Here is a 12,465-nt window from a genome sequence, read left to right as displayed (position 1 = left end):
AGAATAAACACACCTGAAAAAGAGGAAGATCTGACTAGAGGAAGGAGAAGACAGAGGAGAGGGCCATTCCCTCGTGTCGGTCTTTAGGTCTAGTTTGGCAGATGACAAGTGCCTATAAATTTTGATTTTCTATGATCGACTTAGAAATACACTTATCACTGTTCAAAACTGTACTCCAAACATCAGAACCCGGATCATTACAAGTTCTTGAACAATCAAGAAAAAAAAATACTCATAGTAATGGCGAGCTAGCTGCAACAAATCCATTGAATTTTCGCGAAAAAAAAACAAATCGATTGAACACACAAACACTTCCATCAAATGGCCACCACAAGAATAATTCGCCGCGTACCGTATCTCCCGCAAGCACAAAGTAATCATCCTGATCGATTCAGTAATGTTCGTCGATCCAAGAGGAGTCCGCGAGAACATTATCTCGGCCCATCTTCCACACCACGTCGCCGTCGTCCACCACAAGGAGATCAGGCAGCTGAGGAGGCTCGCCGTCGTCGGTGTTGCCCTGTCGCTCCACGGGCATGGCGCACATCTCCTTCTCGTGTATGTTCACGGTGTGATCATCGTCGGGCGGCGCTGCTTCGGTGTCGTGCGTCTGCTCTTGGCCGACACCACCAGCGCTCGACTGCAGCAGCAACGCCTCAACAATGGCGTCAAAGTAGGTCTCCGGAACTATCACCCGGACAGGGGGAGCCGTCATGGGCGCGTTGTTGACCTCCCCATCATCGTCCCGGCCTCTCTTCTTCTTAGCATTCTTCTTCTTCTCCTTCTCCTCGTGATCGCGTGGAGTGGGGTACACCCTGTAGAGCGCCGGCAGAACTCTCTTGCCGCCGGCGAGGGCGACGCCGTCCTCCGGGATAGCCACGCTGGTGTACTCCTCCATGAGCCACTGCGACTTGTCCTTCTTGACGTAGAACCCGAAGCTGCGCTTGTGACCGAGGATCCGGCGGGTCTCCACGCATTCCACCTCCTCCGTTTTCTGCTCCAGCTTCCAGCAGCCTCCCGTGAGGACGCCGCGTTCGGCGCGCGGGGCGGCACCGCTGCGGCGCGTCGGCTGCAGCTTGCAGTGGCAGAGGAACCACCAGCTGGGTTCGTCGTTGCGGGTGCTGGCCGGGAGGTACTCGCCCGCCAGCACGGCGGGGTGTTTAGCGTACACGTCGGCTTCATTGACCCACCCGACCGCGTCTGGCATGGCGACCCCGGCGATCCACCGGTTGAGGTAGGTGAGCAGGCTCTCCGGCTTCGTCGGGCTGAAGTAGATGCCCGGAGGAAGCTTCTGTGCTGGGGCAAGGTCTAGAGCCATCTCCTTCACGCGGTTGGTGCTCCCTGGCGGCGACGGCGACGGCGACGGCTGGTTTTCTTCCTTTATCGGCATCGTCGCGGTCATCGAGTCGAGTAGAGCAGGCTCGTAATCGTCTTGGGAAAATAGCACGGTGAGCGTGCCGCCTATATGGGCTCCAGTCGCTGACCCTAGTCGATCGAAGTCGGAGTCGGTGTCCAGTCCGAGTAGGTCCGTGCAAGTGCCACCCCTTACACCCACGGTTTCTCCTTTCCTTGTTTTTTTTTTGGCAAGTTCTACTTTCCTTATTTTTTTTTGGGTAAGTTCTATTTTCCTTGTTTGCTTTTCAGTTTCCTTGTACATAGGGTAGCTTTGGTCGTACAAGTTTGTTTCCTTCGAGCGTTTCTATACAAGGAAACGCATACGCATGACATTTCCATGAACGGAAGGTTTGGTGCCCCACCAGTCTTTACAACCCGTGGTAGCCTAGCGAGTATAATTGTTTCGAAAACAATCAGAATAAAATTGGAGATGAACGGAAAATATATGAGGAATTGTTCAGGAGAAGCATAAATATTCCAATAAGATCTTAATAAATATATTTTAAACCCATGGAATGATTCAAACTCAACTTAAGTTTCTTTCTATACCATATTTTAGAAGTCCCTAATTTTCAACACTATTCCTAGAATATTTTAGAGTTTTTCACCTACTAGGTTTAGGTGTTTTGTTGTACTCGCCTCGTTAGAAAATTCGACGGTTTATTTTCCTTAGGACAAAAATTACTCGAGTGGTACATATTTTTGTGACAAAAAATGATAATTATATTTGCAGTCCAAAGTACTTACTTAGGTTTTAATTTGGATCTGATAAATTAAATACTACTGTAGTAGCGTAATTGTTGGTCAAAGAATTTCCGTAACAAACAAAATATGCCCACTAATTTGGGTTTACTCGTAGGATACATGTACTTGATTTTTTTTAAAAAATATAAATTTCTAGTCCCTAACTTTATATTTTTTTCGTGTTTTCACTTCCAAGTTTTCTTCAAATTATTTATCTTTAGGAAAAGAAAACTACTTTTTTTTTCTAGTTTTCCTATTGTTGGTCAATGCTTTAGTGACTATGCTACCACATCCGCAACACCACTACTGCCGTTAGAACATCCTCGATGAGGCAAATGACAAAATCTATATGGTATTGTCATTCAAGAGATCAACAATTTTGTTCTCATATTGAAGTTGAGGAACGAGGGAGGGATATTTTTTTTCCCTTAGGACAACAATTAATCTAGTGGTATATAATATTGTGAAAAGTGATATCATTATATTTGCAGTACAAAGTAATTAATTAGGGTTATATTTGTGTACCATAAATTAAATACTAGTAGGGTAAATGTTGGTCAAAGAATTTTCCTAACAAACAAAATATGCCCAATAATTTTGATTGACTTGCAAGACAAATGTACATGATTTTTTCAAGATAAATATTTTTTCGATGGAGGAACACATATATTATAAAGATGCAGCAGGCCGTCTCATTATAAACCTTCCAGTCCCCTTAGGTACCCTGATAAGGAAAAGAGTGCGAAAGCAACCTGCTGTCCAGAGATTACAGAGTGTTCCTACAATATAGAAAAACCAGGTCCCGAACACAGTCGGGGACAGGGTCACATAAAATATCACTACCACCTGATTTTCCTACTTGAGCCAAGACATGAGCTACACCATTGATCACACGGTCCACCTTCGAGACTGTAATTTCTCGGAAGATCTTCAGTAAGTCCCGAGCTTCATGAATGATAGCCCAGCTTGGGGAAGATTCTACCTCTTCAAACGATAAAACTTGAACTGCTCGGAGACAATCAGATTCCAGTATCGCAGGCCATCGCCGCAAATTAATTAGATGCCAAAGGCCTTCTAGGCAGGCCAAAATCTCAGCCTCCTCGGAACTGCTACAGACCGGAATAAACTTCCACTCAGCGACTATGACCTGCCCCCGTTGATCGCGAATGACCACCCCGATTCCAGCATGCTTGGATGCAGCGTCCCAGCCACCATCAGTATTGGCATTAATCGTTCCCATAGGAGGCGCCGTCCAGGAGGATATATGGGCATCCTCCTTGCCAGAAGTGCAACAGTTGCAAAAGTGGACTGATAGTTCACCAAAAAATTAACCGAAGCCAAAACCGAAGCTTTACCGTCCCCATGAATAATATGTTGCGATGGTGCCAAGCTCGCCACAGTAAGAAGATGATTTTAGCCTGAATATCTTTGGATGAATTGCCTAGAAGTTGGAATAGCCATTCTAACTCATTGTTCGCGAACAAATCCTCCGAAGGCAGAGTCCAATGGCTTCGGATTTCCTCACGCAAAGCCCTTGCTAGAGTGCAGCGTACCAAGGCATGATGAGCGTCTTCCTCCTCGCGACCACAAATGCCGCATATCAGGCTAACTCTGGTTATTCTTTGATGAACATTTGTTATAACTCCAAGTGAATCCGTAGCCGTCTTCCAAGCGAAAACACGCAACTTCTGGTGGACATGTGCCTTCCAAATTATGCTCCAAATTTTCCGATCACCTAAGGCCTGGGCGCTCGACTGCCCCTGGCTTAGTTTATCCAACCCTTCTTGCATGCCAATAGGATATGCCGAGCGTACATAAAATATCCCATTGCTCTCTCCACTCCATGCCATAAAAATCATCCTGTGCTCTCGGCGCTAACTTAATTCCCAAAATACAGTTTGCGTCGTGTTGCCAGAAAAGATCTCAAACCATCCCCTCTCTCCAAGTTCTATTTTCTTGATTTATAAGCTCAGAAACCCATTTCATTCACAATGACCTCCTTCTGCCCTCCACCTTCATAGCACCAGGCCGTGGGAGTGAGTTGTCTCGATAGATTTTCACCTTAGTGCCATTCCCGATCCTCCACACTAAACCCTTTTTAACCAACTCCAGTCCATATATAATAGCCTGGAAAGTTTGGTATTGATTTTGAATAAACGCCGAGTCAATGAGATTCCCAGACGGATAGTATCGCAACTTCAACAACCTAGCAAAGAGGCTATTCAGAAACTGCAACAAACGCCAAGCCTGGCGTGCTAACAAGGCCTGGTTGAAAACACGGAGGTCACAGAAGCCAACTCCGCCATGGGATTTTGGCCGTGTCAATTTATTCCATGAGAGCCAGTGCATCTTCTTCCTGTTCTGTTCATCAGCCCACCAAAAAACCACGGATAATCTTCTCCAAATCATCAACCAGGCCAAACAGAAATTTTAAGACTCCCATAGCGTATGTGAATATAGATTGCAAACCAGATTTGATTAAAATTTCTTTGGCTCCAGATGACATGTATTTCTCACACAAATCACTCGCATGTTTCGAGAACTTACTCTTCGTTGATACAAAATTTTCTTTCTTCAGTCTTCCCTCAGGTACTAGCAGGCCCAAGTACTTCTCCTCAAAGTATGTGGTGCCATATTGGAGGATATTCTTCAGTTCAGTTTTGCACCTCCATGGTTACTGTGTACCGCACATAATAGAACACTTCCCAAGGCTGACTAATTGCCCCGTGCCCTGCTCATATTTGTCCAATATGGATTTGATAATGGATGCACGCTCCACAATTCCTTCAAAGAAAAGGAGGCTATCGTCTACGAATAATAAGTGAGATGTACCCGGAGCCCTCCGACATATGTGCAACTCACGCAGAGAAGATCTTTCTACTACCTTTCGAATAAGGCAAGACAAACCATCAGCAACAAAAGGAAAAGGTAAGGTGAAAGAGGATCACCGTGGCGAATACCACGAGATGGAGTGAAGGAGTCCAACAATTGCCCGTTAAAGTGAATAGAGTATCGCACAGTGGTAACACACGCCATTACCCACCGGATCCATTGACTATGAAAGCCCAACTTGGCTAAAACCCCTTCCAAAAATCTCCAATCCACACGATCATACTCCTTGGCCATATCCAACTTGTACGCACAAAATTCCTTCGGGTTGCTGAACCCGTTTGAATGGAGTGAATACACTCGAAAGCCATCAGTGCGTTTTCCGTAATTAACCGTCTAGGCACATTTCTTTGCAATTTCCTTTGGCACTGATTTAAATAGATCCTCTTCCACTTGTACAAGTTTTCCATTATAGCACTGAGGGAGGATGCTACATCGCCGAGGTCCTGCCCCGGAATCCTCCTGGACCACGCTTCTTCAACAGTAGTAGGTAAGGACGGTTCTCGTTCCCAGAACACCTCGTACCTCCTGACAGGGTTGTCAGGCCGTCGGTTGGTCTCTTGATCAGCAGCCAATAAAATGGGACAATGATCCGACCTAGAAGACACAATATGGTGCAACCTTAGGTCCGGGAATGTCGCCTACCACGCCGGAGATGCCACCGCCCGGTCTAGCCTAACTTTGACATTACGCTCGTCCTTCTGTTTATTATCAAAGGTCCAAGGAACACCAATGAAATCGAAGTCATGTAGGTCACAATGGGATTGGACCTCCCTGAAGTCCATCATAAGCCTCTCTGATCTAGGTGAATGTGAGAAATGTTCCTCTTGCTACATTGCCTCATTGAAATCTCCCAACATCAGCCACGGCCTGTTAGATCGATCCTTCATTTGCTGCAGCTTTGTCCGCATATGATGATGATCACTCGCCTTTGGTTCACCATACACGAAAGTGCCCCTCCAGAGGCGATCATATGGCCCTCCACTAATGTGAACATCAATATGATTTTTGCTAGCGGTGGTGGAGGAGCCGTTTCATCTTGAGTATTTATAGAATTCCGATCATCCCTGGATCCATCCATTTTCACTTCAGCTGCAGTGTTCATATCAAGCATTCTGTTAGCTCCAGTGCCATTATCCTTCACTAGTCCGCCTTCTTCCAACCTCCATCGGTGCCACTTTTAGAGGACTAGAACCGGTGTCACCAAGGTCAGTTTCGGTGTCCAACGCGGCCTCCTTTGATGAACGCTTCCTGGTCGACCCATAATGGCAACCTCCTCTTCCAGATAAACTGCCTCGAGTCGGGCCATTTGATGTAAAACGCCGAGGTGCTGGTGCTGGCTGATTAGCCCGTCTTGTTGCAAGCATCCAGGTACCAAATTGAAGTTGCTTTTCTTCCCAAACGCCATCTCCACACTCCCCGTGATCATGACCCATAAGCCCACATCTCTTGCAGAAAAATGGTACTTTTTCATATTTGATCATTAGCCTCTTCTTCCCCACCGGCATGGAAAGGGTGACAAATCGCATGAGGGCCTTCGCTATATTGACTCTAACACGAATCCACACATAGTTACCCTCAAAAAATAGCTTTGGAGCGAGATGTACTTCCTTCACTTTCCCCACTTTACAAGCAAGATCATCCACCACCTCCATCTTCCTGTACAGCTCAGGTATGCCGTGAATTTGAGCCCAAACATGCAAGCCGTTGAACACGAAACCCTCTGGAGCACTCAAACCATCATAATCCTCAATTAGGAGGCCAAAACCTCTGAACGTCCACGGGCCTTGATGAACAACCTTTTTCCAATCTCCCAAGCAGTGCATCTGAAAAATGAATACATTTTCCCAGGCCTCACGGCAATTTGGATCGCGCGATAGGTTCCAGATGCTCTTCATCTTCTCAAACAACGCCTCCACGCTGAAGTTTCGGTTCGTCAAAACCTTTCCGATCGCCAGCCAACGCCCGACTTCCTGGTAAGTCTTCGCTTCCTCAACCCCAATCACCGCGTCGTCCAACTCATCTTCGTTCAGTTCTAGGTGAGTGAACAAATCTTCAATGTCATCTTCCTTCCCCGCCGGCGCCAAACCAGACGACCCGACGATGTTTTTTGCCGCCATCGCAAACCCTAACTCACGGGCAAGAGAAGGATGGGACACGAGAAAAAACCTGAGAAGCCCCGACCAACACCAAGAGGAACCCACTCGAGATTGATGGTACAGACAGGAGCTCAAAACCGGATCGAAACCCAAGGAGTCTCACGGGGCAACGAGATCGCCGCTGCCGGAGCAGAGAAAACTCTAAATGAGAGGGTATGTTTAGGGAAAGATAAATCTTATGCCGCGAAATTTTAAGTTTCTTTTGTTTTTTCTCTCTTGTACTTCCTATTTTTCTTCAAATTATTTGTTTTTAGAAAAAGAATACCGAGTAATTTTTTCCGGTTTACCCGATGTTGGTTAATGTTTTGGTGACTAGGCTACGGCATCCACTAAACCACTACCGCCGTTGGAACATCCTCGATGAGGCAAATGACAAAATCTATATGGTATTGACATTTGAGGGATCAATAATTTTGTTCTGACATTGAAGTTGAGGGACAAGGGAAGGGTTTTTATTCCTTAGGACAACAATTACTCTAGTGCTCAGTACTGGTGGTTCTTCTCCTCGGTGCTCCTCAGATTAGAGCTGGAGGCGGCAAGCGGCGAGGAGGCGATCTACTTGATACTCTGTCAATAAGGCCACAATTAATAAGGGCTAGAGGGAGTAATATAATTTTTCATGTGTGTTATATAACTGCTGATTGGAGTACTAAGTGACTTCTTGAAACGACAATGGATTAAGTGTGGATCAATCCCGATATACGGAGTACTATGTTATTATTTTCAAAGATCACGAAATCCATACACACACGTAGTATAAATATACGCGACCGTACTATCCCAGTACGCACATGTACAGAGTACACAGCAGTACGCACGTGATCAGTGGCACGCACGCATGCAGCTAGCTTATTGCGAGTAAACCGAAATTAGGAAACACATGCCGGCATGACGCTCTATCTTATTCGAGTCTATACATACGTAGTAGCAGCTCATGCCCGCATGCTCTTCGATAGCCGGCCGATACGATACGATCGATCGACGACCTTTTGGTTGGAGTGATTAACTGCTTAGTTGCAGTACTGGTTGTAAGCTGGAACCCTGTGCTCCTGGCGGTGCGCCCCGCCGCCGTAGCTGGCTTGCTTCTGCTCGCGGTGCTCGTGGAACGCGTAGCCGCCGGCGCCGAGCGCCGCCGCCCCAGCCAGGCCGGCCTCGATCTTGTGCTTCTGCGCGTGCGCCGGGTCCTTCTTCACCTCGTACCCCTCGTACTGCAACAAATGAATCAAAAAACATAAATATCATCGACGGGTAATGGACAGGGAATAATATTGATCGTGCTGCTGCGAGCTTAATATCTTACCAGCGCGAAGGCGCCGGTGGCGAGCGCGCCGACCTCGCCCATGCGCTCCCGGTTCTTGTGCGTCTTCTCCTCCTTCTTGTAGTACCCCTGCTGCCCCTGCTCGCCGTAGCACTGCTCCTCCGTGGTGTTGGAGTACATGGTCTGGCCGCCGCCGTGGCCATGGCCGTGGCCGTGGCCGTGCCTGCCTCCTTCGAAGCACTCGACGTCGGTGGTGTTGGTGTACATGTTCATCCCGCCGCGGCCGTTCCTGCCGGCGTCGTAGCACTCGTCGGTGGTGGTGTTGGAGTACATGTTGGTCATGCCGTGGCCGTGGCCGTGACCATGACCGTGGTCGTGGCCGTGGCCGTGCTTGGGGGCTTCGTAGCACTCCTCGCTGGTGTTGGAGTACATGGTCCGGCCTCCGTCGTAGCACCCGTCGTTGTTTTAAACATAAGGCCTAAGCCCTGCTTTAAATTAATAAAGCCGCGAAACCGGCAGATACAGAGTGCATACATAGCAAACACAGCGAACAGGACACAGATACACAAGCAAACAAAGGATAAAAAACTACGAGCTTCGCTTGACACGCCGTGTCCATCGTCTTCACGAACGCCGACACCAGGAGAAGCAGGGGCAGTAGGGAGCATCATCCGCAGGCACACTGCATGCATTTCTACCACAAGAACGAAAGGAGGCCAGCACACGGTCTCTGACTCCGAAGAGGGATCCCTTCCCTCTCGCCCCGGATCGCAGGGCGCCGCACCGTCGAAAGGCAGAGAGGTTCCCCCAAGAACGCACCATCGCTGAGACTACCCAAAGCTCAAAGGAGAGATCAAGACCAGCCGCCGCACCAGAAGCCACGCCACGGCCACTGCCACCCACATCACCGTCCAGAGGACGCACGCTGATGAACGAAGGCGCACTAGGAGGATCGGCAGACAAAAAGCAGCAACCACCACCAGACCCAAGCTTGCGGAGCAACCTCCAGACCTGGCTCGACGCCGCGCAAGGAGCACCGCCAAGAACCACCGCCGACAACAGAAGAACCTTGCCAACCACCCCAGCAGCCCCGGACGGTGCCTTCAGGAAGGGGAACGACATCATGACGCCGCCACCGCCCAAGCAGGGACTAGGGTTTTCACCCTGGGCAGGGGGTTGGGTGGGGAGGAAGAAGGGACCTCAACGAAGCCTCCAAGGAGGGAATCGGCGCCGGGGGCGTCGACGACGTCGTGGCCACCGCCGGCCAGAGGTTTCCCCCGGTCCCGACCAGCCCCACCACCAACTACCCGGCCACAAACCCGCAGATCTGACCGAGAGTTGCGAGCTTCATCGTTCGGGGGCGGAGATCTCCCCAGATCTGACGCCGAAAGCCGGCGGAGGGCCCCGAGCGTCGCACCACACGTTCACCGCCTCCCCGCCGCCCGCACGGCCAAGGACACGGGCCCGCACCACCCACGGCCGCCGCTCGCCGCGTAGAAGACAGCGCCGTTGCCACCATCCGGAGCCGCCGCTCCGGCGTCCAAAGATCCCCACCGGGGTCACCACCAGCCGCAACCGCCCCCGGAATCCGCGGCCGAGGTCGTGGAGGAGGGATTCGCCGAGCAGCGCCCCAGCCATGGCGGCCGCCGCGCAGCAACCAGCCCCCATGCTGCTGCGCCGCGGAGCGAGGACGAGACGGGCCGAGGAAGGAATCCCCGCCGCCCCCTTCACCGGCGACGCGGCCTTCGGCCGGCGTCACCTCTGGGGGCGACAAGGAGGGGCGGAGGAGGAGGTGGCGGGCGGCGGCGCGCTTAGGGTTTCGCCCCCTCGGTCGCCTGGAGGGGGCGACGCGAGGGGAACGAGACGGGTTTCTCCGCTCTTCCTCTACTCTCAGTCTCTCACAGAACAATTCAATTCTCCGCACCCGTCGTTGTTGGAGTAGGACCTGGTCCTGCCGCCGTTGTAGTAGGCGGCCATTCTAGGACCTAGCAGATGGTGATGCTTGCTTGCTAGATAGTGTGGTCGATGCAGGGATGCCTTGATGCTTGCTGGAAATGTGCTGAGGAAGAGGTGGTATTTATAGCGTGGTGAGTGGCAGTGACGGGAGACAATGAACGGCAGGGATTACTGTGCATTGAAGATTCTACGGTGACCGTCTCCATTATTGGAGCATTATTAACTTGTGGCTATCTTTGTGAGAATCCGGAGAAAACTTATAGGTTAAAATATCCTGCTTGCTCTGTCGGGATTTCATAGTTTCACACCAAAGATTTTCAGCAGCATCTTTGTAATTTGTTACTTCCGACAGGTGTTACACATAGCATGCTATGCAAAATTGTCAAGATTCTTGTGCCCCCGCGCGTTGTTTTCACTCTTTGCGGAAAGAGTATGCGATAATTCGACAACAAGAAGCATTTCTCTTTTCCAGCACTCAGTAAAGTTATTCTTCTTTCCGCTCCTTTCAACACGGCGTGTATATATACCTCCAGAACGAAATGAAAATGTTCGGACGATGCAAGCCTGTAAATGAATCTATTTATTGCGATAAGATACTCATTAATAATTGGAATGATATAGCACGCTGAAAATACTCTAGCCAGTCTCAACTAACGTTTTGATGAAAGAGATGAACAATAACTATAGCAGGACTAAGCATGCATAAAGCATCAACAAAACATACACCGTTGAAATCACATATTAAATGGTATCTATTACTATCAGGTTGTCGAGAAAGTAAAGACACATCTAATGGGTAGATTAGGAAATCAATGGATGCTAGCACTGGAATACCGTAGCGGGACTTTTTATTTATTAGTATTCTTTTTTGTTGTGTGCATCAGTACTACCATTAGGGTATTGCGTCGTTGTAGAGGCTGGGCGTAATCGTATCTCTCGATATTAATATAAGGTTTTGCTATGTCTCAGTCAACTGCGATTTTCTTAAGTCTAAGTCACTTACAAAAAGTGCTTTTAGTTGCACTTTTCTGTTAAAAAAGTGCAATTGTTACACATTTCTGAGGTAACTGAGACTTAAGAAAAATCTCAGTCAACTAAGACATAGACAAACCCTCCCTTTATCAAAAAAATCCAATAATATGGCGACAAAAAGGCATTCACTTCTCATTTAGGTGATGAAGTTCTTCAATTACCTACTTTTATGTAAGTGCTGACATAGCATTAGGCATTGAAGTTGCCATTATCTACCATACAATAGTAGGAAACTGCAGATCAGTGGCGTATGCTTTTGACTTTCTGTGGCGCATATCCCGTGTGTCACAAAAATCACGGCACTAAATTTTATTTCTGTACCACATATCTACATGCGTCATAGAATTCTAACATTTATGTGGCGCATCCACACGATATGTGTCATAGATTTCTTGAAATTTTTAAAAGAAATTTAAATAAATCAGAAAAATAAAGAATGAAATAACTTGGAAAAATCTAAATATTGATTTTTTAAACATCTAGTAACACTCCGAACATATCTCAAATGATATAAAAAAGATGACTTCCCACTAGGTCACCCATCTTCAAATTGCTCGAAACCAAAAACGATTAACTTCTGAGTTCTATTTAATTGAGCCGCCCTTATGCTACTAAAGTTCTTATTGATATTAGTATCATAACAACCCTATAAAGCCAAAAAAATAAAAAAATAAAGAAATTTGAAAATTTTAGAAAAAATGTAAAAAATAAAATGAAATAATTTAAAAGGAAATTCAAAAATTTCAAAAAGTCCAAAAAATTGAAAATTTCAGAAAAATGTAAACAAATTAAAATGAAATAATTCAAAATTCAAAAAAATTAAATTTCGAGAAATTCTAAATTTTAGAAAAACTAAAGTTTCAAAAATATCAAAAAAATCCTTAAAGTTCAAAAATTAGAAAATAAACTAAAAACAATTTATAATTTCGAAAAAATCTAAAATTTTAAAATCCAAATATCAAAAGAACCTAGAAAATAAAAAATATTCAAAATATTAAAAAAATAGACATTAAAAAATAATTTTTAAAAAGT

General features: G+C 47.1%; 3 protein-coding genes across 3 annotated transcripts; all 3 read right to left on the bottom strand.

The window, feature by feature from the left end:
• Positions 1 to 307: 307 nt before the first annotated feature.
• LOC127340506 (uncharacterized) lies at positions 308 to 1,208 on the bottom strand. The gene has a single exon (XM_051366249.2). It carries the CDS (start codon positions 1,205 to 1,207, stop codon positions 392 to 394), a length of 816 nt encoding a protein of 271 aa, XP_051222209.2. The 5' UTR covers position 1,208; the 3' UTR covers positions 308 to 391.
• Positions 1,209 to 6,161: 4,953 nt separating this feature from the next.
• On the bottom strand, positions 6,162 to 7,148 carry LOC139838301 (uncharacterized). Its single transcript, XM_071827710.1, has one exon. The coding sequence runs from the start codon at positions 7,146 to 7,148 to the stop codon at positions 6,162 to 6,164; it is 987 nt and encodes a 328-aa protein (XP_071683811.1).
• A 721-nt stretch (positions 7,149 to 7,869) lies between these two features.
• LOC127340505 (uncharacterized) lies at positions 7,870 to 10,493 on the bottom strand. Its single transcript, XM_071828747.1, has 3 exons — positions 10,381 to 10,493; positions 8,488 to 8,910; positions 7,870 to 8,395 (listed from the first exon to the last, which is right to left on the bottom strand). The coding sequence occupies exons 1-3, from the start codon at positions 10,420 to 10,422 to the stop codon at positions 8,198 to 8,200; spliced, it is 663 nt and encodes a 220-aa protein (XP_071684848.1). The 5' UTR covers positions 10,423 to 10,493; the 3' UTR covers positions 7,870 to 8,197.
• Positions 10,494 to 12,465: the final 1,972 nt, after the last annotated feature.

The sequence above is a fragment of the Lolium perenne genome, chromosome 3 (assembly GCF_019359855.2).
Source record: "Lolium perenne isolate Kyuss_39 chromosome 3, Kyuss_2.0, whole genome shotgun sequence".
NCBI lineage: Eukaryota > Viridiplantae > Streptophyta > Magnoliopsida > Poales > Poaceae > Lolium > Lolium perenne.
This window is presented reverse-complemented; position numbering and strand designations above follow the sequence as displayed.